The 25,334-nt window shown below is 48.9% G+C and overlaps 1 protein-coding gene across 1 annotated transcript; it reads left to right on the top strand.

The window, feature by feature from the left end:
• The first annotated feature begins 23,856 nt into the window (after positions 1–23,856).
• LOC147112147 (olfactory receptor 52E2-like) lies at positions 23,857–24,801 on the top strand. Its single transcript, XM_085998317.1, has one exon. It carries the CDS (start codon positions 23,857–23,859, stop codon positions 24,799–24,801), a length of 945 nt encoding a protein of 314 aa, XP_085854443.1.
• The last annotated feature ends 533 nt before the right edge of the window (positions 24,802–25,334 follow it).

Here is a 25,334-nt window from a genome sequence, read left to right as displayed (position 1 = left end):
CCTCTGTAACTAACTAACCAATGGGAAACAACGTGTAAGAGGTGGACAAGAAACCAGTGATATTTATACCAGACATTTTGTGTTGAAATTATTCTGTTATACTTTAAAAGTAAGATTATACTTCTGGAAATGGAACAGATTAATAAACCTGATAATCTGAATATCAATTCTATTCCGCATAAATTTAAATATGTGAAACAACAAGTTGTCTAAACTGAATGATCATTGCAAAGCCATTCTAAATACAACGACATTACAACTAGAACAAGTTATGTTATTTAAGATTACAGTACAGTGTCAGCCACTGGCTCAGTTGGTAGCACCCACTCCAGAGACTTGAGCACAAAAATCCAGGCTGACACTCAGTGCAGTACTGAGGGAGCGCCGCACTGTTGGAGGGGCAGTACTGAGGGAGTGCCGCACTGTCGGAGGGGCAGTACTGAGGGAGCGCTGCACTGTCGGAGGGGCAGTACTGAGGGAGCGCCGCACTGTCGGAGGGGCAGTACTGAGGGAGTGCTGCACTGTCGGAGGGGCAGTACTGAGGGAGCACTGCACTGTCGGAGGGGCAGTACTGAGGGAGCGCCGCACTGTCGGAGGGGCAGTACTGAGGGAGCGCCGCACTGTCGGAAGGGCAGTACTAAGGGAGCGCCGCACTGTCGGAGGGGCAGTACTGACGGAGCGCCGCACTGTCGGAGGGGCAGTACTGAGGGAGTGCTGCACTGTCGGAGGGGCAGTACTGAGGGAGCGCCGCACTGTCGGAGGGGCAGTACTGAGGGAGCGCCGCACTGTCGGAGGGGCAGTACTAAGGGAGCGCTGCACTGTCGGAGGGGCAGTACTGACGGAGCGCCGCACTGTCAGAGGGGCAGTACTGAGGGAGCGCCGCACTGTCGGAGGGGCAGTACTGAGGGAGCGCCGCACTGTCGGAGGGGCAGTACTGACGGAGCGCCGCACTGTCGGAGGGGCAGTACTGAGGGAGTGCTGCACTGTCGGAGGGGCAGTACTGAGGGAGCGCCGCACTGTCGGAGGGGCAGTACTGAGGGAGCGCCGCACTGTCGGAGGGGCAGTACTGAGGGAGCGCCGCACTGTCAGAGGGTCAGTACTGAGGGAGCGCCACACTGTCAGAGAGGCAGTGCTGAGGGAGCGCCGCACTGTCGGAGGGGTAGTACTGAGGGAGCGCCGCACTGTCGGAGGGGCAGTACTGAGGGAGTGCGGCACTGTCGGAGGGGCAGTACTGAGGGAGCGCCGCACTGTCGGAGGGGCAGTACTGAGGGAGTGCCGCACTGTCGGAGGGGCAGTACTGAGGGAGCGCTGCACTGTCGGAGGGGCAGTACTGAGGGAGTGCGGCACTGTCGGAGGGGCAGTACTGAGGGAGCGCTGCACTGTCGGAGGGGCAGTACTGAGGGAGCGCTGCACTGTCGGAGGGGCAGTACTGAGGGAGCGCCGCACTGTCAGAGGGGCAGTACTGAGGGAGCGCCGCACTGTCGGAGGGTCAGTACTGAAGGAGCGCTGCACTGTCGGAGGGGCAGTACTGAGGGAGCGCCGCACTGTCGGAGGGGCAGTACTGAGGGAGCGCCGCACTGTTGGAGGGGCAGTACTGAGGGAGCGCCGCACTGTCGGAGGGGCAGTACTGAGGGAGCGCCGCACTGTCGGAGGGGCAGTACTGAGGGAGCGACGCACTGTCGGAGGGGCAGTACTGAGGGAGTGCTGCACTGTTGGAGGGGCAGTACTGAGGGAGCGCCGCACTGTCGGAGGGGCAGTACTGAGGGAGCGCCGCACTGTCGGAGGGGCAGTACTGAGGGAGCGCCGCACTGTCAGAGGGTCAGTACTGAGGGAGCGCCACACTGTCGGAGAGGCAGTACTGAGGGAGCACCGCACTGTCGGAGGGGCAGTACTGAGGGAGTGCTGCACTGTTGGAGGGGCAGTACTGAGGGAGCGCCGCAATGTCGGAGGGGCAGTACTGAGGGAGCGCCGCACTGTCGGAGGGGCAGTACTGAGGGAGTGCCGCACTGTCGGAGGGGCAGTACTGAAGGAGTGCCGCACTGTTGGAGGGGCAGTACTGAGGGAGCGCTGCACTGTTGGAGAGGCAGTACTGAGGGAGCGCCGCACTGTCGGAGGGACAGTACTGAGGGAGCGCCGCACTGTTGGAGAGTCAGTACAGCGGGAGCGCCGCAAGGTCGGAGGGGCAGTACTGAGGGAGCACCGCACTGTCGGAGGGTCAGTACTGAGGGAGCGCTGCACTGTCGGAGGGGCAGTACTGAGGGAGCGCCGCACTGTCGGAGGGGCAGTACTGAGGGAGCACCACACTGTCGGAGGGGCAGTACTGAGGGAGCGCTGCACTGTCGGAGGGGCAGTACTGAGGGACTGCTGCACTGTTGGAGGGGCAGTACTGAGGGAACGCCGTACTGTCGGAGGGGCAGTACTGAGGGAGCGATGCACTGTTGGAGGGGCAGTACTGAGGGAGCGCTGCACTGTCGGAGGGGCAGTACTGATGGAGCGCTGCACTGTCGGAGGGGCAGTACTGAGGGAGCGCTGCACTGTCGGAGGGGCAGCACTGAGCGAGCGCTGCACTGTTGGAGGGGCAGTACTGAGGGAGCACCATACTGTCGGAGGGGCAGTGCTGAGGGAGCGCCGCACTGTCGGAGGGGCAGTACTGAGGGAGTGCCGCACTGTCGGAGGGGCAGCACTGAGGGAACGCTGCACTGTCAGAGGGGCAGTACTGAGGGAGCGTTGCACTGTTGGAGGGGCAGTACTGAGGGAGCGCCGCACTGTCGGAGGGTCAGTACTGAGGAAGCGCTGCACTGTCGGAGGGCCAGTACTGAGGGAGTGCTGCACTGTCAGAGGGGCAGTATTGAGGGAGCGCTGCACTGTCGGAGGGGCAGTACTGAGGGAGCGCCGCACTGTCGGAGGGGCAGTACTGAGGGAGCGCTACACTGTCGGAGGGGCAGTACTGAGGGAGCGCTACACTGTCGGAGGGGCAGTATTGAGGGAGCGCTACACTGTCGGAGGGTCAGTATTGAGGGAGCGCTGCACTGTCGGATTGACAGTACTGAGGGATCGCTCCACTGTCTGAGGGGCAGCACTGATGGAGCGCCACACTGTCGGAGGGGCAGTACTGAGGGAGCTCCGCACTGTCGGAGGGGCAGTACTAAGGGAGCTCCGCACTGTCGGAGGTGCCGTCTTTCGGATGTGACGTTAAACCGAGACCCCGTCTGCTCTCTCAGGTGGAGGTGAAAGATCCCATGTCACTATTTCGAAGAAGAGCAGGGGAGTTCTCCCCGGTGTCCTGTGGCCAGTATTTGTCCCTCAATCAACATCACTAAAACAGATTATCTGGTCATTATCACATTGCTGTTTGTGGGAGCTTGCTGTGTGCAAATTGGCTGCCACGTTTCCTACATTACTTGTATTCGCTAGAGTTTAGAAGAATGAGAGGGGATCTCATTGAAACTTAAAAAATTCTAACAGGACTAGACAGACTAGATGCAGGAAGGATGTTCCCGATGGTCGGGGAGTCCAGAACCAGGGGTCACAGTCGAAGGATAAGGGGTAAGACATTTCGGACTGAGATGAGGAGGAATTTCTTCACCCAGAGAGTGGTGAACCTGTGGAATTCTCTACCACAGAAGGCAGTTGAGACCAATTCATTAAATATATTCAAGAAGGAGTTGGATATATTTCTTAAGGCTAAAGGGATCAAGGGATATGGGGAGAAAGCAGGGACAGGGTACTGAATTTGAATGATCAGCCATGATCTCATTAAATAGTGGAGCAGGCTCGAGGGGCCGAATGGCCTACTCCTGCTCCTATCTTCTATGTTTCTATTACGACAGGGACTACCCTTCAAAAAAGTACTTCATTGGCTGTAAACACTTTGGAAAGTCCTGAGGTAGTGAAAGTGCGATATAAATGCAGATCTCTCTTTCTTAATAATAATGGGTAAACTGTTGTATGTATTGTTAAAATCTCAAATGATCAATAGATGTTGATAACTAAAGGAAAATATTTATGATCCTATTACATTATTTATTACAGAGGAACAATATATCAATCAATTTCTTTGATGTAAAGTTATACAGATGCGATAAAATTATTACAATGCAAAAATAACATGGGAAAAATAACAGGCTTATTTTTGTAACCACACCAATTAATTGTGAACTCACTTGGGGCAAAAGCACCGTGAAGAGTGGGACTGCGGTTAATTTATTTTTGACCAGCAGTGTCCATGGGGGCCATAGATACAGAGATATCACTAATTAAACCGTGTCCACTTGGGACAATGATTGCTCCACAACTGATTCACCAATAGGTGGCGAGTACCTGGTCACTGCGACCTGCACAGGGGGAGTAGTCCATCCTCTTGTGATATCTAAAGAGGTGGGCTTGTTATCCAATGACAAGTGAGTTTGTCTTAAGATCAATTTCTATTTAACTCTTTTGAGTATCTATGAAGAGAGAAATCATTGCATGGAAACTAAAATTCAAATTCGATATGGATTGCATTGCACTTTGCTCATGTACGTTTTGGTGATACTTGACGCAGATTTTCAAGATATATACACGCACTCCTGGCCGGCGACCCACGTTCTACCCTACATATTCTTGAGGTCATCAAAAACTCTGCTGCCCGTATCCTAACTCGCACCAAGTCCCATTCACCCATCATCCTCTGTGCTCGCTGACCCACATTGGCTCCCGGTTAAGCAACGCCTCGATCTTAACATTTTCATCCTTGTGTTCCAATCCCTCCATGGCCTCGCCCCTCCCTATCTCTGTAATCTCATCCAGCCCAACAACCCTCCAAGATCTCGGCGCTCCTCCAATTCTGGCCTCTTGCAGTACTGAGGGAGCGACGCACTGTCGGAGGGGCAGTACAGGGGGAGCGCCGCACTGTCGGAGGGGTAGTACTGAGGGAGCGCCGCACTGTCGGAGGGGCAATACTGAGGGAGCGCCGCACTGTCAGAGGGGCAGTGCTGAGGGAGCGCTGCACTGTCGGAGGGGCAGTACTGAGGGATTGCTGCACTGTCGAAGGGGCAGTACTGAGGGAGCGCCGCAATGTCGGAGGGGTAGTACTGAGGGAGCGCCGCACTGTAGGTGGAGCAGTACTGAGGGAGCGCCGCATTGTCGGAGGGGCAGTACTGAGGGAGCGCCGCACTGTCGGAGGGGCAGTACTGAGGGAGCGCTGCACTGTCGGAGGGGCAGCACTGAGGGAGTGCCGCACTGTCGGAGGGGCAGTACTGAGGGAGCGCCGCACTGTCGGAGGGGCAGTACTGAGGGAGCGCTGCACTGTCGGAGGGGCAGTACTGAGGGAGCGCTGCACTGTCGGAGGGTCAGTACTGAGGGAGCGCTGCACTGTCGGAGGGGCAGTACTGAGGGAGCGCCGCACTGTCAGAGGGTCAGTACTGAGGGAGCGCTGCACTGTCGGAGGGGCAATACTGAGGGAGCGCCGCACTGTCAGAGGGGCGGGACTCAGGGAGCACTGCACTGTCGGAGGGGCAGTACTGAGAGAGCGCCGCACTGTTGGAGGGGCAGTACTGAGAGAGCGCCGCGCTGTCGGAGGGATAGGACTGAGGAAGCACTGCACTGTCGGCGGGGCAGTATTGAGAGGGCGCTGCACTGCACTGTCTGAGGGAGCGCGGCACTGTCGGAGGTGCAGTGCTAAGGGAGCGCGGCACTGTCGGAGGTGCTGTCTTTCAGATGAGATGTTCAACTGACGTCCTGTCTGCTCTCACTAATGGACATAAAAGATCCCATGGCACTATTTCAAACAACAGCAGGGGAATCCTGGCCCCTATTTATCCCTGAATGAGCATCACTAAAACAGATTATCTGGTAATTATCTTATTGCTGTTTGTGGGAGCTTGCTGTGCGCAAATTTCCTGCCGTGTTTCCTACATTACAACAGTGACTACACTTCAAAAAGTACTTCATTGGCTTTGCTTTGGGACTTCCAAGTCAGGATGGTGTGTGACTTGGTGGGGAACTTGGAGGTGGTGGTGTCCCCATGCGCCTGCTGCCCTTGTCCTTCTAGGTGGACGAGGTCGCGGGTTTGGGAGGTGCTGCCGAAGAAGCCTTGGCGAGTTGCTGCAGTGCATCTTGTAGATGGTACACACTGCAGCCACGGTACGCCGGTGGTGGAGGGAGTGAATGTTTAAGGTGGTGGATGGGGTGCCAATCAAGCGGGGCTGCTTTGTCCTGGATGGTGTCGAGCTTCTTGAGTGTTGTTGGAGCTGCACTCATCCAGGCACGTGGAGAGTATTCCATCACACTCCTGACTTGTGCCTTGTAGATGGTGGAAAGGCTTTGGGGAGTCAGGAGGTGAGACACTCGCCGCAGACTGCCCAGTTTAGATATACAGGCCGATAGATATAGATAGACTGGACAGACTTGATGCAGGAAGGATGTTCCCAATAGTCGGGGAGTCCAGAACCAGGGGTCACAGTCTAAGGATAAGGGGTAAGCCATTTAGGACTAGGATGAGGAGGAATTTCTTCACCCAGAGAGTGGTGAACCTGTGGAATTCTCTACCACAGAAGGCAGTAGAGGCCAATTCACTAAATATATTCAAGAAGGAGTTAGATATATTTCTTAAGGCTAAAGTGATCAAGGGGTATGGGGAGAAAGCAGGGACAGGGTACTGAATTTGGATGATCAGCCATGATCTCATTGAATGGCGGAGCAGGCTCGAGGGGCTGAATGGCCGACTCCTGCTCCTATCTTCTATGTTTCTATGTTTCTATGTAGATAGAATCATTTATAATTTGACATATCTACATAAAGTAATGCAGCATTTCTAAAGTTACAGTTGTTTTTGCAAAGTGACAAACACAGTAGCACAGAGACTCCCACAGGACTTGCTCATAAGGTCACAAACTAAGGAAGATTCTGTAAATTGTACTGATCGACCTGCTTCGGAGACATCTTATGTTGAGCTTCGAATCCCACAAGACGTGATTAACAGTCGGGTACTATTTTCGCTTGTAACCGCCATTGCCTGAAATGTGTCGCGTCCTCATTAGAAGCACCAACAAAAATCACACACCTAATTAGTTCTTATTTATTAAGATTGATGAGGGAGTCAAAGACATCCCTGCAAAACCCATTAATAGTCTGACCATCATTAACTGTCTCATGGGGAATATCTGCTATTGAAGAAAGATACACTTTAAAAAAAAATGGTTAAAAACTGAAACTATTGATTTCTGTACCCGCTATGTTATTTAGTCCAACTGGTGATCTGGGCGGCTGGTCTGAATACATTTTCATAGAATCACAGAAACTCACAGCACAGAAGGAGGCCATTCGGCCCATCATGCCTGTGCCGGCTCTTTGAAAGAGCTCTCCAATTAGTCCCACACCCCCTGCTCTTTCCCTATAGCCCTGTAAATTGCTCTCCTTCACGTATTTATCCAATTCCCTTTTGAAAGTTACTCTTGAATCTGCTTCCACCGCCCTTTCAGGCAGCGCGTTCCAGATCACAACAACTCGCTGCGTAAAAAATGTTTCATTATATCGCCGCTGGTTCTTTTGCCAATCACCTTAAATCTATGTCCTCTGGTTATCGCCCCTTCAGCCATTGGATACAGATTCTCCTTATTTACTCTATCAAAACCATTCATGATTTTGACCACCTCTATCAAATCTCCTCTTAACCTTCTCTGCTCCAAGGAGAACAACCCCAGCTTCTCCAGTCTATCCATGTAACTGAAGTCCCTCACGCCTGGAACCATTCCAGGGATTCCAGGGATGAGGGACTTCAGTTACGTGGATAGACTGGAGAAGCTGGGGTTGTTCTCCTTGGAGCAGAGAAGGTTGAGAGGAGATTCGATAGAGGTGTTCAAAATCATGAGGGGTCTGGACAGAGTAGATAGAGAGAAACTGTTCCCATTGGCGGAAGGGTCGAGAACCAAAGGACACAGATTTAAGGTGATTGGCAGAAGAACCAAAGGCGACATGAGGAAAAACTTTTTTACACAGCGGGTGGTTAGGATCTGGAATTCACTGCCTGAAAGGGTGGTGGAGGCAGACTCAATCGTGGCTTTCAAAAGGGAATTGGATAAGTACCTGAAGGAAAAAAAATTCAATAATTGGACTTTCTGAATCACCTTAACATCAATGACGCAACTAGATTCTGTTTCCACCTTAGCTCATTATCAACTCGCCTTAATCGCAAGGGACAAACATGAGGTGGACTGTGAGCTTCAGCTAATTGGTATCTCAGTGGCAGGGACCACAAGAGGTGCATGAAGGGTGAATGTGTTCATTAGCCCTTTCCTTCTGAGGTGAAGCTTAGGGACCTTTGATTAGCAGGGAAGGAAAGTAGAAGCGTGGCTGAAGAAACTGAGTCCTCCGCAGAGACAGCCCGACTTGATACATCGGTTACAGACCATTAATCTTACACACCCTTAAGTACTTATTTAACTTTTTCCATACACACCTTTAGGAAGAGAAACCTAATGTGATCAGATGAGCTCTGTGCTGACTATAGGTTCACGTCCATGAGTTCTAAAAAAACACTTATTATTAGAAATATATGAAGTGTTTCAGTAAAGAATTTGTATTTTTAGAAAGGCCTTACATTTTCAAATGACTTGCATTTCTACAGCGCCTTTCATGACCACCAGACGTCCCAAAGCGCTTTACTGAGGGAGCGCCACACTGTCAGAGGGGCAGTACTGAGGGAGCGCCGCACTGTCGGAGGGGCAGTACTGAGGGAGTGCTGCACTGTCGGAGGGGCAGTACTGAGGGAGCGCCGCACTGTCGGAGGGGCAGTACTGAGGGAGTGCTGCACTGTCGGAAGGCAGTACTGAGGGAGCGCTGCACTGTCGGAGGAGCAGTACTGAGGGAGCACTGCACTGTCGGAGGGGCAGTACTGAGGGAGCGCTGCACTGTCGGAGGGGCAGTACTGAGGGAGCGCTGCACTGTCGGAGGAGCAGTACTGAGGGAGCGCTGCACTGTCGGAGGGGCAGTACTGAGGGAGCGCTGCACTGTCGGAGGGGCAGTACTGAGGGAGCACCGCACTGTCGGAGGGGCAGTACTGAGGGAGCGCTGCACTGTCGGAGGGCAGTACTGAGGGAGCGCTGCACTGTCGGAGGGGCAGTACTGAGGGAGCGCTGCACTGTCGGAGGGGCAGTACTGAGGGAGCGCCGCACTGTCGGAGGGTCAGTACGAGGGAGCGCCGCACTGTCGGAGGGGCAGTACTGAGGGAGCGCTGCACTGTCGGAGGGGCAGTACTGAGGGAGCGCTACACTGTCGGAGGGGCAGTACTGAGGGAGCGCTGCACTGTCGGAGGGGCAGTACTGAGGGAGTGCTGCACTGTCGGAGGGGCAGTACTGAGGGAGCGCTGCACTGTCGGAGGGGTAGTACTGAGGGAGTGCTGCACTGTCGGAGGGGCAGTACTGAGGGAGCGCTGCACTGTCGGAGGGCAGTACTGAGGGAGCGCTGCACTGTCGGAGGGGCAGTACTGAGGGAGCGCTGCACTGTCGGAGGGGCAGTACTGAGGGAGCGCTGCACTGTCGGAGGGGCAGTGCTGAGGGAGTGCTGCACTGTTGGAGGGGCTGTCTTTCAGATGAGACATTAAACCGAGGCCCCATCTGCTCTCTCAGGTGGATGTAAACGATCAAATGGCACTAAATCGAAGAAGAGCAGGGGAGTTCTCCCCGGTGTCCTGGGGCCAATATTCAACCCTCAATCAACATCACTAAAAACAGATGATCTGGTCATTAGAACATAAGAACATAAGAAATAGGAGCAGGAGTAGGCCAATTGGCCCCTCGGGCCTGCTCCGCCATTCAATAAGATCATGGCTGATCTGATCCTAACCGCCAATCCACTATGACAGGACTATCTCCTGAATCTAACAGCATTAGACACACGAATACAGGAGCAGGATCAGGCTACACGGCCCCTGGGCCCGCTCCGCTACCCACAGGGCCATGACCTATCCGAACCTAGATTCATGTCCAAATTCCTGCCCGCTCCCCGTAACCCTTAATTCCCTTTTCTACTAGGAAACTGTCTATTTCTGTTTTAAATTTATGTAATGATGTAGCTTCGACAGCTTTTTGGGGCAGCATATTCCATGGACCTACCACCCTCTGAGTGAAGTAGTTCCTCCTCATCTCAGTTTTGAAAGAGCAGCCCCTTATTCTAAGACTATGCCCCCTAGTTCTAGTTTCACCCATCATCTGGAACATCCTCCCTGCATCCACCCGATCCAACCCCTTCATAATCTTATATGTTTCAATAAGATCACCTCTCATTCTTCTGAACTCCAATGAGTAGAGTCCCAATCTACTCAACCTCTCCTCATATGTCCATCCCCTCATCCCCGGGATTAATCGAGTGAACCTTCTTTGTACTGACTCGAGAGCAAGTATGTCCTTTCTTAAGTATGGACACCAAAACTGTATGCAGTATTCCAGGTGCGGTCTCACCAATACCTTGTACAACTGAAGCAATACCTCCCTATTTTTATATTCTATCCCCCTAGCAATGAAAGCCAACATTCCATTGGCCTTCTTAATCACTTGCTGCACCTGCATACTAACCTTTTGAGTTTCGTGCACCAGGACCCCCAGATCCCTTTGTACTTCAGTACTTTCAAGTTTCTTGCCATTAAGATAATAACTTGCTCTACGATTTTTCCTGCCAAAGTGCATAACCTCACACTTTCCAGTATTGTATTCCATCTGCCAAATCTCTGCCCACTCACTTAGCCTGTCTATGTCCCCTTGCAGGTTTTTTATGTCCTCCTCACTCACTACTTTCCCTCCCATCTTAGTATCATCTGCAAACTTTGATGTGTTACACTCGGTCCCCTCCTCCAAATCGTTAATATAGATTGTAAAGAGTTGGGGACCCAGCACTGACCCCTGCGGAACACCACTGGTTACTGATTGCCAGTCTGAATATGAACCATTTATCCCAACTCTCTGCCTTCTGTTAGATAGCCAATCCTCTATCCATGCCAGAATATTACCCCCAATCCCGTGATTTTTTATCTTAAGCAATAATCTTTTGTGTGGCACCTTGTCAAATGCCTTTTGGAAGTCTAAATACACTACGTCCACTGGTTCACCTTTATCCACCCTATATGTTACTTCCTCAAAGAACTCCAGCAAATTTGTCAAACATGACTTCCCCTTCATAAAACCATGCTGACTTTGTCTTATTAAACTATGATTATCCAAATGTCCTGTTACTGTCTCCTTAATAATGGACTCCAAAATTTTACCTACCACAGATGTTAGGCTAACCGGTCTATAGTTTCCAGCCTTCTGTCTACTGCCCTTTTTAAATAAGGGTGTTACATTAGCAGTTTTCCAGTCTGCCGGGACCTTTGCTGAGTCCAGGGAGTTTTGGAAGATTATTACCAATGCATCCACAATCCCTACCGCCACTTCCCTCAAAACCCTGGGATGTAAGCCATCAGGTCCAGGTGATTTATCCGCCTTGAGTCCCATTATTTTACCAAGTACTACTTCCTTAGTGAGTTTAATCGTATTTAGCTCCTCCCCCCCTATAGCCCCCTGCTTGTCAAGTGTTGGGATATTCTTGGTGTCCTCTACTGTAAAGACTGATACAAAATATTCATTCAGTGTTTTTGCCATCTCCATATTTCCCACCATTAATTTCCCGGTCTCATCCTCTAAGGGACCAACATTTACTTTAGCCACCCTTTTTCTTTTTATATAACTATAAAAACTCTTACTATCTGTCTTTATATTTTTTGCTAATTTACTTTCATAATGTATCTTCCCTTTCTTAATCAATCTTTTTGTTATTTTTTGCTGTCTTTTAAAGTTTTCCCAATCCTCTATCCTCCCACTAGATTTGGCTACCTTATATGCCCTTGTTTTTAGTCGAATACTATCCTTAATTTCTTTACTTAGCCACGGATGGCTGTCTTTTCTTTTACACCCTTTTTTTCTCAGTGGAATATACTTTTTTTGGAATTTGTAAAATAACTCCTTAAATGTACACCACTGATCATGTATCGTCTTATCCTTTAACCTATTTTCCCAATCCACTTTACTCAATTCCGCTCTCATACCTTCATAGTCTCCTTTATTCAAGCTTAGCACGCTTGTTTGAGATACAGCCTCCTCACCCTCTAACTGAATATGGAATTCAACCATGTTATGGTCACTCATTCCAAGGGGATCCTTTACTAGGACATTTTTAATTAATCCTGTCTCGTTACACAGGACCAGATCTAAGGTTGCTTGCCCCCTGGTTGGTTCAGTTACATACTGCTCAAGAAACCCATCCCTAATACACTCAATGAACTCATCCTCAAGGCAGCCCTGCCCAATTTGATTCATCCAATTTATATGATAGTTAAAATCCCCCATAATTATAGATGTTCCCTTATTACAAGCCTCAACTATTTCCTTATTGATACTCCGTCCAACCGAGTTGCGACTGTTCGGAGGCCTATATACTGCACCCACTAGTGTTTTTTTCCCCTTATTATTCCTTATCTCCACCCAAACTGTTTCATTATCCTGATCCTTTGACCCAATATCATTTCTCTGTATTACAGTGATTCCTTCCTTTATTAACATAGCCACCCCACCTCCCCTTCCTTCCTGCCTGTCCTTCCTGATTGTTAAATAACCTGGTATGTTTAATTCCCAGGCATTGTCAACCTGCAGCCATGTTTCTGTAATGGCCACAAGATCATACCCATATGTAGCTATTTGTGCCTTTAACTCGTCTATTTTGTTACGAATGCTACGTGCATTCAGATAGAGAACTTTCAAATATGTTTTGTGACACTTAGTTCCTGCTATTGCCCTTTTTATTACTTTACCTTTTACTCCACACCTTCTACCCCTTCCTGACATGCTCTGGTTTTTAATTTCCCCATTGCTACCTAAGTCTATGACCTTCTCTGTTGTCATTTGTATTATTTGCTCTCTGGGAACCTCCCCCCCACTAGTTAGTTTAAAGCCCTCTCTACAGCCCTAGTTATATGATCCGCCAGGACTCTAGTCCCAGCACTGGCCAAGTGAAGCCCGTCCCAATGGAGCAGCTCCCTCCTGTCCCAGTACTGGTGCCAGTGTCCCAGGAAGCAAAACCCATTTCTCCCACACCAGTCTTTGAGCCACGCATTTAACTCTCTTATTTTATTTGTCCTAGCCAAATTCGCTCGTGGCTCAGGTAATAATCCAGAGATTATTACCCTTGTGGTTATCACATTGCTGTTTGTGGGAGCTTGCTGTGCGCAAATTGGCTGCCGCGTTTCCTACATTACAACAGTGACTACACTTCAAAAAGTACTTCATTGGCTCTAAAGGACTTTGGGACGTCCTGAGGTTGTGAAAGGTGCTATAGAAATGCAAGTCTTTCTTTTTTCTAAATAGTGCAGAGATATTGGTTAGTGACAAGACTGTACAGACAACAGGAGGATCGCAGCCTAACACTGACATTAGGTTTCCAGCATCATCAATAACTGATTGGGCCACAGAGATGTGTTATTTAACATGTGTCACATGGTTAAGTACGGGAATTATAGTAACGGTAAACTTGATATCCATCAACAGAATCTGAATCATCGCACCTCATTGACATTGGAAACAGGGTGGAAAGACGACCTCTGGTTGTTTCCGGAGCAAAGTCCTACAGGAATACTTTAAAACACTTTCATTATTCACGAAAACCACAATCATCATAAATCTTCTCTTCCTATTTACAGTGGGGTAGGTTCTGAGGCTTCCCGCCCGGGGGGAAATGGCCCAGATATGGTGGGGTGCGACCGATCATCCCATTCCCTCTGACAGGATGCCTGATGCTATTGGTCGGGGTTCCAGCATGAGTCAGGCAGTGCAGTGGTTCCGTTACTGGACGAGCAATCCAGAGACCTGGGCTGGTAATCCAGAAGAACGTGAGCTCAAATCCCGCCGTAGGAGAATTTGAAATAAAAAGCTGGTCTCAGTAAAAGTGACCATGAAGCTGTTGGATTGTCGCAAACACCCAACTGGTTCACTGACGTCCTTTAGGGGAGGAAACCTGCCGTCCTTACCCGGTCTGGGCCTATACGTGGCTCCAGTCTCACACCCAGTGTGATTAACTCTTAACTGCCCTCTGAGATCTGGCCGAGCGAGCCGCTCAGGTGTATCGCTGCCTTTTATGGGCAACTAGGGAGGGCAATAAATGCAAGCGATGCCCACATCCCAAGAATAAATTTTAAGCATAGGGCCCTGATTGCTATTTTAGGACTCAACTGGGCAGCCCCTCCTGCCATGCGCCATGCGCCAAGCACCATGCAGACTCTGTCTAGTTTCAGCTGGGGTTCCAGCCAAAGAGGAGCCCGGAAGATAAGTTTTTATTTATCTTCGTGGGGTCAGGATGAGCAGCAGTGCTCCTCCGAGCTCCATGGAACTAACCTGGGCCACTGCCGCACCTGGTCCCCTCCCTCCAGAGAATGGAACCCACTACGGCCTATTATTCTGGGCCCGGGAAAACAGTCAGGCTGCCCCAGTAGTGCCAGCGATTTACCAGTGAGGGGCACCGTTTTCTACCCGCAGCCCGCTGGCAGTATGGTAATGAGGCCCAACCCTCAACATGGACAGGGCCTCTCGCCATTACTATCGATAAAGAAAGAGAGAAAGAAAGAGAGAATGAAAGAAAGAGAGAATGAGAGAAAGAAAGAAATAAGGTAAGAGAGAGAAGGGTTTCAACCTGAAACGTTAACTCTGTTTCTCTCTCCACGGATGCTGCCTGGCCTGCTGAGTGTTTCCAGCATTTTCTGTTGTTATTTCAGATTTCCCGCATCCGCAGTATTTTGCTATCGTAAGAGCGAAAGAGAAGTTGGAAAGGAACAAAGAAAGAGAGAAAGAGAGAATGAAAGAAAGGGAGGAAGAAAGACAGAGAGAAAGAGAGTAAGAAATAAAAAGTAAAAGAGAATGAAAGGAAGGAAGAAAGAAAAATAGAGAGAAAGAAACAAAGAGAGAGAGAAAGAGAGAAAGAAGGAAAGAAAGAAAGAGTGAACGAAAGAAAAAAAAAAGAAAGGGAGATAGAAGGTGGAAAGGAAGAAAGAAAGTGAGAAAGTTAGAACAAAAGAAAAGAAGGAAGAAAGAACGAGAGAACGAGAGAATGAGAGAAAGAGGGAGAGAGAAAGAGAAAGAAAGATAGAGAGAGAGAACAAGAAAGAAAGAGAGAAAGACATCTTTCTGCAAACATGCTACATTTACCATACATCATAAGGAAGGACAGCAAGCTCCCACAAACAGCAATGTGATACGTCGATAGGAACATTGGGAACAGGAGGAGAAACATTCCGCCCTTCAGGCCTGCTCCACCATTCAATTGGATCATGGCTGATCCGTACCTCAACCCTATTTTCCCATCGCTTTGCTCTACATCTCTTGATCACCTTACCGGAAAAAAATATCTAGCGATCTCAGTCTTGAAAGCTCAAATTGTCCCCCAGCGTCCACCGCCTTTTGGGGGAGAGAGTTCCAAATGTATATGCTTCCTAATTTCGCTGCTGAACAGCCTACCTCTAATTTTAAGATGATGTCCCCTCGTTCTTGAATCCCCCACCAGAGGAAATCATTTTTCCATATCTACTCTATCAAATCCTTTTAACATTTTCAACATCTATACTATTATTCTGGTGAATCTGTGCTGCTCCCTCTCCAAGGCCGATATATCCCTCCTGAGGTGCGGGGCCCGGAACTGAACACAGTGACTCCAGACGGGGTCTGACCAGAGCTCGGTACAACTGAAGCATCACTTCTCCCCTTTGTAATCCAGCCCCCTTGGGATAAAGGCCAACATTCCATTAGCCTTTCTGGTTGATTTTGTTCTGGCTTTTAATGATTTGCGTACTTAGACTCCCAAATCTCTTACCTCCTCTACAGTCCCTAGTTTAGAAAAGGCTTCGATTTATCTTTCTTGGGTCCAAAATGGAGGACCTCACACTTGCCCGCATTGAACTCCAATTGCCGTAGTTTTGCCCATTCACTGAATCAATCTACGTTCCATTGCAACTTCCTGCCCCTCCTAATTTTGTATCATCCGCAAACTTGGATGAACAACTCTCTATTCCTTTGTCCAAGTCATTAATAAATATGGCGAAAAGTTGAGGCCCCAGAACAGATCCCTTGGTGGTCCTTGACGTGGTCCCTGGCCGCCATCACGCCATCCGGCACCACGTCTTGGCGCTAGGCTGCGACCACGGCACCACACCGCCCTGGTGGGCTAGTGGAGGCCATCAAATGGCCTGCAGAGCTCGCAGCATCCCTCCCCTTTAACAGAAGTGGAGGGACGGTGAACCACCGGGCAGTACTCCCACACCGGGCCCTAAATATCTGGCGCTAATTCGGTTACCACCTCCAAACGGGGCGTAACCAAATTTCTCCCCCTCTGTCTCCTACCTCCCAACTAATTTCCGACCCAAGTCAAGAGGCTACCTCCAATTCCGTGCACTTTCATTTTTGTCAATAATCTCTTGTGTGGAGCCTTATTGAATGCCTTCTGGAAGTCCATATACATAACATCCATAGACAATCTCTTATCTACCTTATTAGCGACCTCTTCAAAAAATTCAACTATCGCCTCTGAGTCAGAAGGTTGTGGGTTCAAGCCCCACTCCAGAGACTTGAGCAAAAAAATCTAGGCTGACACTCCCAGGGCAGTACTGAGGGAGCGCCGCACTGTCGGAGGGGCAGTACTGAGGGAGCGCCGCACTGTCGGAGGGGCAGTACTGAGGGAGCGCCGCACTGTCGGAGGGGCAGTACTGAGGGAGCGCTGCACTGTCGGAGGGGCAGTACTGAGGGAGCGCCGCACTGTCGGAGGGGCAGTACTGAGGGAGCGCCGCACTGTCGGAGGGGCAGTACTGAGGGAGCGCCGCACTGTCAGAGGGGCAGTACTGAGGGAGCGCCGCACTGTCGGAGGGGCAGTACTGAGGGAGCGCCGCACTGTCAGAGGGGCAGTACTGAGGGAGCGCCGCACTGTCGGAGGGGCAGTACTGAGGGAGCACTGCACTGTCGGAGGGGCAGTGCTGAGGGAGCGCTGCACTGTCGGAGGGGTAGTGCTAAGGGAGTGCTGCACTGTCGGAGGGGCAGTACTGAGGGAGTGCCGCACTGTTGGAGGGGCAGTACTGCAAGAGCGCTGCACTGTCGAAGGGGCAGTACTGAGGGAGCACTGCACTGTCGGAGGGGCAGTACTGAGGGAGCGCCGCACTGTCGGAGGGGCAGTACTGAGGGAGCGCCGCACTGTCGGAGGTGCAGTACTGAGGGAGCGCCGCACTGTCGGAGGTGCCGTCTTTCAGATGCGATGTTAAACCAAGGCCTCGTCTGCTCTCTCAGGTGGACGGAAAAGATCCCATGGCACTATTTCAAAGAAGAGCCGGGGAGTTCTCACCATTGACCTGGGGCCAATATTTATCCCTCAATCAACATCACTAAGAACAGATTATCTGGTCATTATCACATTGCTGTTTGCGGAGCTTGCTGTGCACAAATTGGCTGCCGTGTTTCCCACATTACAACAGCGACCACACTTCAAAAAGTACTTCATTGCCTGTAAAGCGCTTTGGGATGTCCAGTGGTTGTGAAAGGCGCTATAAAAATGCAAGTCTTTCTTTTTTTTCTTTTGTGGCTTACCTTTAACAAAGCCAAATTAGCTTTCTCTGATCGGCTCACATTTGTTCAAGTGCTCAGTCACTATATCTATAATGGTAGATTCTATTAGCTTCCCCACAACTGACAATAAACTAACAGGCATGTAGTTACCTGGTTTCTGTCTCCACCCTTCTTAAATAACAGAGTGACATTAGCAAATCTTCAATCTAACAGCATAATTCCCAAATCAAGAGAGCTTTGAAAGATTGCGATTAATGCTTCTGCAATTCCCTCACCTTTATATCCTGGGGTGCAAACCATCAGGTCCTGGAGATTTAGCTATTTTAAGTCCCATTATTTTCTCCATTACCATTTTGTTACTGATATTGAATCGAAAATATTCCTTCCCTTGATTTATTTTTAGTTTCTGTTCTATCACTGGTATTTTATCCTTTTCCTTTACTGTCAAAACAGATTCAAAGTATTTGGTTGTTGTCTATTAAAGTAATGACCAGATAATGACCAGATTGTGCACAGATTTGGTTTCCTTATCTGAGGAAGGATATACTTGCCTTAGAGGCGGTGTGACGAAGGTTCACTAGATTGATCCCTGGGATGAGAGGGCTGTCCTATGAGGAGAGATTGCGTAGATTGGGCCGATACTCTCTGGAGTTTAGAAGAATGAGAGGTGATCTCATTGAAACATATGAGATTCTGAGGGGGTTTGACAGGGTAGATGCTGAGAGGTTGTTTCCCCCTGGCTGGAGAGTCTAGAACGAGGGGTCACAGTCTCAGACTAAGGGGTCGGCCATTTAGGACTGAGATGAGGAGAAATTTCTTCACTCAGAGGATTGTGAATCTTTGGGATTCTCTACCCCAGAGGGCAGTGGATGCTGAGTCGTTGAGTATATTCAAGACAGAGATCGATAGATTTTTGGACTCTTGGGGAATCGGGATATGGGGATCGGGCGGGAAAGTGGAGTTGAGGGTCGAAGATCAGCCACGATCTTATTGAATGGTGGAGCAGGCTCGAGGGGCCGTACGGCCGACTCCTGCTCCTAATTCTTATGTTCTTTTGTTCTTAGATTATCTGTTTTATTCACAGAATCTCAGAAATGAGGCAACCAACAGATGTAGACTTTATTTAGAGTCTGAGCAGTTCTGTGCGGTGTTTCTGAATACCAGTGATATTCAGATGAATATCTTGGATAGTATTGCATTGCTTCGAATTTGGCCTTGCCTAAGGGATGTGGCGACCTCATAATCATCTTCATAGAATCATACAGCACAGGAGGAGACCATTCGGCCCATCGTGCCTGTGCTGGCTCTTTGAAAGAGCTCTCCAATTAGTCCCACTCCCCCTGCTCTTTCCCCTTAGCACTGCAAAAAAAAATTCTTTTCAAGTATTTATCCAATTCCCTTTTGAAAGTTATTATTGAATCTGCTTCCACCGCCCTTTCAGGCAGCGCGTTCCAGATCACAACAACTGGTAAAAAACAATGTTTCCTCATCTCCCCCTCTGTTTAATTTTTTGCCAATTATCTGAAATCTGTGTCGTTGGCTACCAACTGTACTGCCAGGGGGAAAACAGTTTCTCATTATTTACTCTTGTCAAAAGTGCTGATAATTTTGGAACACCTCTATTAAATCTCCCCTTAACCTTCTCTGCTCTAAGGGGAACAACCCCAGCCTCTCCACACGACTGAGGTCCCTGATCATCCCTGGTACCATTCTGGCAAATCTCCTCTGCACCCTCCCTAGGAAACCTTCTTGTGTCTAATCTCTGGCGCGTTTCGATGGCTCCGATAAATAGCCTCCCTTGGAACTCAGAGAGGCAGCAATTCATTCGAGCATCACTGCGGTCAAGGACTTGGACATCTCACCCGACCTCTCACAATGTCGGTGCCCAGGCGGGTCCACGATTTGATCCGTTTACAGATTGAAGCTTAGCGTGCAGGTGAGAAACGGAGGGCAAGCAAATGATATGTGGCGTTTCTTTGCGTTTTTTAACTATAAGAAATAATCGAATAAAAACCTGACCCAGAACCTTAGTAATGAAAAATGTATATTGCAATAAGAAAGGCTGGTGTTGTGTGTGTGTATATATATATACATTTATATATACACACACACACCAGCCTTTCTTATATTGCAATACATTTTCCATTACTAAGGTTCTGGGTCAGGTTTTTATTCGATTATATATAGATATATATATTTCTTTCCACGTTAACACGCCCGAAGCAACATTTATTTACAGCTATTCAATCGAACATTGAAGGGAGGTTTTGCAATCTATCGAATTTCATTTTTTCTTAAATGTTCTCCTAACATAATTGGGAGCTGAATTGCTAAGCGAATGTTTCCTTTCGCAAGGAAAATTTGCAACCATTGAGGTCCAAACACGGTATTTGTTTTTGTTTTTTTTTGCTGAACGAATGTTACGGGAACTATTTTAGCGAGTTCCTCGCGCTGCCTGGGCATCGCTTGCAATTCTGATTTAACGCTGCCCTTTGTAAATGTTTCCGCCTGGAGTTACAGGGATTCCACCAGGCGGGGAGCAGATTTGCAACTTTTGCCGGGTCTGTGTATCCGTCAGGATTTTCCCACCCTACCCCCGCTCACTTGCTAACGAAATGGCAAAAAAAAAACAACTTATAAAATAAAGGGGAACCAGTGGACATAGTGTATTTAGACTTCCAAAAGGCATTTGACAGGGTGCCACACAAAAGATTATTGCTTAAGATGAAAAATCACAGGATTGGGGGTAATATTCTGGCATGGATAGAGGATTGGCTATCTAACAGAAGGCAGAGAGTTGGGATAAATGGTTCATTCTCAGACTGGCAATCAGTAACTAGTGGTGTTCCGCAGGGGTCAGTGCTGGGTCCCCAACTCTTTACAATCTATATTAACGATTTGGAGGAGGGGACCGAGTGTAACATATCAAAGTTTGCAGATGATACTAAGATGGGAGGGAAAGTAGTGAGTGAGGAGGACATAAAAAACCTGCAAGGGGACATAGACAGGCTAAGTAAGTGGGCAGAGATTTGGCAGATGGAATACAATACTGGAAAGTGTGAGGTTATGCACTTTGGCAGGAAAAATCGTAGAGCAAGTTATTATCTTAATGGCAAGAAACTGGAAAGTACTGATGTACAAAGGGATCTGGGGGTCCTGGTGCACGAAACTCAAAAGGTTAGTTTGCAGGTGCAGCAAGTGATTAAGAAGGCCAATGGAATGTTGGCTTTCATTGCTAGGGGGATAGAATATAAAAATAGGGAGGTATTGCTTCAGTTGTACAAGGTATTGGTGAGACCGCACCTGGAATACTGCATACAGTTTTGGTGTCCATACTTAAGAAAGGACATACTTGCTCTCGAGTCAGTACAAAGAAGGTTCACTCGGTTAATCCCGGGGATGAGGGGATGGACATATGAGGAGAGGTTGAGTAGATTGGGACTCTACTCATTGGAGTTCAGAAGAATGAGAGGCGATCTTATTGAAACATATAAGATTGTGAAGGGGTTGGATCGGGTGGGTGCGGGGAGGATGTTCCCGATGATGGGTGAAACTAGAACTAGGGGGCATAGTCTTAGAATAAGGGGCTGCTCTTTCAAAACTGAGATGAGGAGGAACTACTTCAGTCAGAGGGTGGTAGGTCCATGGAATATGCTGCCCCAAAAAGCTGTAGAAGCTACATCATTACATAAATTTAAAACAGAAATAGACAGTTTCCTAGAAGTAAAGGGAATTAAGGGTTACGGGGAGCGGGCAGGAATTTGGACATGAGTCTAGGTTCGGATCGGTCATGGCCCTGTGGGTAGCGGAGCGGGCCCAGGGGCCGTGTAGCCCGATCCTGCTCCTATTTCGTGTGTCTAATTCTGTTAGATTCAGGAGATGGTTCTGTGATAGTAGATTGGCGGTTAGGATCAGATCAGCCATGATCTTATTGAACGGCGGAGCAGGCTCGAGGGGCCGATTGGCCTACTCCTGCTCCTATTTCTTATGTTCTTATGCCAGGCACAGAAATGTGCGCCCTCTGGAACCAGCTCATAAGCACGATTGAGCGGGAGCGGGTAGGAAAGGTAATTCCCTGACCCAGCCATCGCTATTCGTTCCATAGCAAAATACTGCAGATGCTGGAAATCCGAAATAACAACAGAAAATGCTGGAAAAACTCAGCAGGCCAGGCAACATCCGTGGAGAGAAAATAGAGTCAACGTTTCGGGTGAAAACCCTTTTGTCAACCCCCTATTCGTTCCCCGACTCCGCTTGGTAGATTTTACAATGGATTTCGCCGACTGGTTCGGCACAGGAGGAGGCCATTCGGCCCCATCGTGCCTGTGCCGGCTCTTGGAACCAGCTCCCCAATTTAGTCCCGCTAATGAAGAATTTGATCACCGGGGAAATATGGGGCGTAAGTAATGCTGCACTTTCCTGAGGTTTCGGGAATATAGAGATGCCCTACAACCCTCCCAGATCTCGGCACTGCTCCAATCCAGTTCAAACCTCTTGCCCCTCAGCTCTGGAATTCCCTCCCTAAACCTCTCCGTCTCTCTCTCCTCCTTTAAGACGCTCCCTAAAACCGACCTCTTTGACCAAGCTTTTAGTCATCTGTCCCTAATAACTCCTTATGTGGCTCGGTGTCAAATTTTGCTTTTTTTTTCCAGTTCTGACAAAGGGTCATCGACCTGAAATGTTAACTCTGTTTCTCTCTTCACAGATGCTGCCTGACCTGCTGAGTATCTCCAGCATTTTCTGTTTTTATTTCAGATTTCCAGCATCTGCAGAATTTTCTTTTTGCCTCAACATCTCCTTACGTGGCTCGGTGTAAAATTTTGCTTCATTTATGCGCTAATGTTTTTACCAGGGGGGTTAAAAAGTAAGAAAAAAGAAAGAACTTGCATTTCTCCAGCGCCTTTCAGGTCGTCCCAAAGCACTTTACAGCCAATGAAGTACTTTTTGGAGTGTAGCCACTGTTGTAATGTGGGAAACGCGGCAGCCCACTTGCGCACAGCAAGCTCCCACAAACAGCAATGTGTGCTGTGAGGAGGATGCCGAGAAACTCCAGGATGATTTGGACAGGTTGGGTGATTGGGCAGAAGCATGGCAGATGCAATATAATGTGGATAAATGCGAGGTTATCCACTTTGGTGTCAAAAACAGGAAGGCAGATTATTATCTAAATGGCAATAGATTGGGAGAAGGGGAAGTGCAACGAGACCTGGGCGTCCTTGTGCACCAGTCGCTGAAGGTAAGCATGCAGGTGCAGCAGGCGGTTAAGAACGCAAATGGTATGTTGGCCTTCGTAGCAAGAGGGTTTGAGTACAGGAACAAGGATGTCTTGCTGCAGTTGTACAGGGCCTTGGTGAGACCACATCTTGAGTATTGTGTGCAGTTTTGGTCACCTTATCTGAGGAAGGATATTCTTGCCATGGAAAGAGTGCAGCAAAGATTCATCAGGCTGATACCTGGGATGGCAGGAATGACGTATGAGGAGAGATTGGGTCGATTGGGCTTGTACTCGCTGGAGTTTAGAAGAATGAGAGGGGATCTCATTGAAACTTATAAAATCCTAACAGGACTAGACAGACTAGATGCAGGAAGGATGTTCCCGATGGTCGGGGAATCCAGAACCAGGGGTCACAGTCTAAGGATAAGGGGTAAACCATTTAGGGCAGAAATGAGGAGGAATTTCTTCACCCAGAGAGTGGTGAACCTGTGGAATTCTCTTCCACAGAAGACAGTAGAGGCCAATTCATTAAATATATTCAATAAGGAGTTGGATATATTTCTTAAGGCTAAAGGGATCAAGGGATCTGGGGAGAAAGCAGGGACAGGGTACTGAACTTGGATGATCAGCCATGATCGCATTGAATGGCGGAGCAGGCTCGAGGGGCCGAATGGCCTACTCCTGCTCCTATCTTCTATGTTTCTATGTTTCTATGACAATGGCCAGATAATCTGTTTCAGTGATGTTGATTGAGGGATAAAGGTGCTATATAGATGCAAGTTGTTGTTGTTGTAAAAATAATAGTGTGGGTACAATGGAGATGTTTGAAGAGAAAATTGATGGGTTGATTTGGCAATTGAGAGCAATTCATATTACAAGGAAGTATTGGCTACATTTATGCAATTTATGCAAAACCCTTGTATTGCATTGGATACAACACGGCGCGTGGGTGAAATGCCACCCCATTCCTCAGTTGACCCCTTGTTAATTCTCATTTCCAGATCTCTGTGGGAAGTGGCAGAATCTGGCTGGAGATTGCTGGAAATGAACCACAGTGCTCTGAGCCACGCAGAGTTCACCCTCCAGGGCGTCCCCAATGACGACGGCCACCACCTGCTAATATTCATCAGCTTTCTGTTGGTTTATGTGATCATCCTTGCGGCCAATCTGACCATTATGCTCTTGGTCAAGAGGGAGGCCAACCTGCACGGCCCCATGTACTACTTGCTTTGCATTCTCGCCGGCATCGACATTGTCCTCAGCAACGTGACCATTCCCAAGATTTTAGTCATGTACGCGTTTCAATCCAAGGTGATTTCCCTGGAGGCGTGCGTCACCCAGATGTTTTTCGTCTATTTCACGGCGTTAAGCGAATCGACGCTTCTGGTTGCCATGGCTTACGACCGGTACGTGGCCATTTGCCAACCCTTCAACTACCACAAGCTGAAGTTCCACTACCTTATCCTGGGCGTGGCCCTGATTATTTTCCTCCGAGCCATGTGTTTCGTTGCGGTCGCAGTGCTGCTGACCCGAGCCACTTACTGCGGCTCCAACTACATCCAGAATTGCTATTGCAATTACGGTTCTCTCTCCAAGCTGGCCTGTCGCGGTGTGATAGCGAGCGACGCCATCACCTACCCCCTGTCCTTTCTCATCACCTTGCCCGACAGTTTCCTCATTGTCTTCTCCTACTTCAAGATTTTCAAAGTGGCCATGCACACCGGGCAGGGGGAGGCTCGCAGCAAAGCTCTCAACACCTGCACCACCCATTTCTGTGTCCTGATGCTGTTCTACACCAGCGCTCTCTTCGAGTTCACCATGTACCTTGTCCCCAGCCTCTTCTCGTCCGAGCTCCACTTCATGGTGGCTGTCATGTTCGCTATTTTCCAACCCATCTTCAACCCCATCATATACAGCGTGAGGACGAAAGAAATCAGGAACAGCTTCCTGAAACTGCTGGGCAGGAGGAGGGTTGCAGATCGATTGTGAATCGATTAAGCTGCTGTAAATGTTTTCTCTTTAAGTAGTCCATCTGCGGTGGACCTGACACACTGAACAAGTGTGGTCTTCAGATCTAGCATGGTTAGAAGGTGAGGGACAATTGGACCAGGGTCATTCAGTCCCTGTTTTGAAGTCAGCATTCTTTCCGTTTTTTTGTATTTCCATTATCAATTCCAATGGTCACATTTAGCATGGGGATTACTTAAGTAAACAGTTCTCACTGTTGAAAGAAAGACTTGCATTTCTATAGCACCTTTCACCACCTCAGGATGTCCCAAAGTGCTTTACAGTCAATGAAGTACTTTGTTGAAGTGTAGTCACTGTTGTAGTGTAGGAAGCGCAGCAGCCAATTTGTGCACAGCAAACTCCCACAAACAGCAAAATGATAATTGCCAGATAATCTTTTTTTTATAGTGATGTTGGTTGAAGGATAAATATTGGCTCTAGGACATCGTAGATAACTCCCCTTCTCTTCTTCGAAATAGTGCCATGGGATCTTTACGTCCACCTCAGAGGGCAGA

This window comes from Somniosus microcephalus, chromosome 10 (assembly GCF_052327205.1).
Source record: "Somniosus microcephalus isolate GS21.2 chromosome 10, FLI_Smic_1.0, whole genome shotgun sequence".
In the NCBI taxonomy this organism is placed as follows: domain Eukaryota; kingdom Metazoa; phylum Chordata; class Chondrichthyes; order Squaliformes; family Somniosidae; genus Somniosus; species Somniosus microcephalus.
Note: the sequence above shows the minus strand (reverse complement) of the source record. Positions and strands in the feature narration are given on the sequence as shown.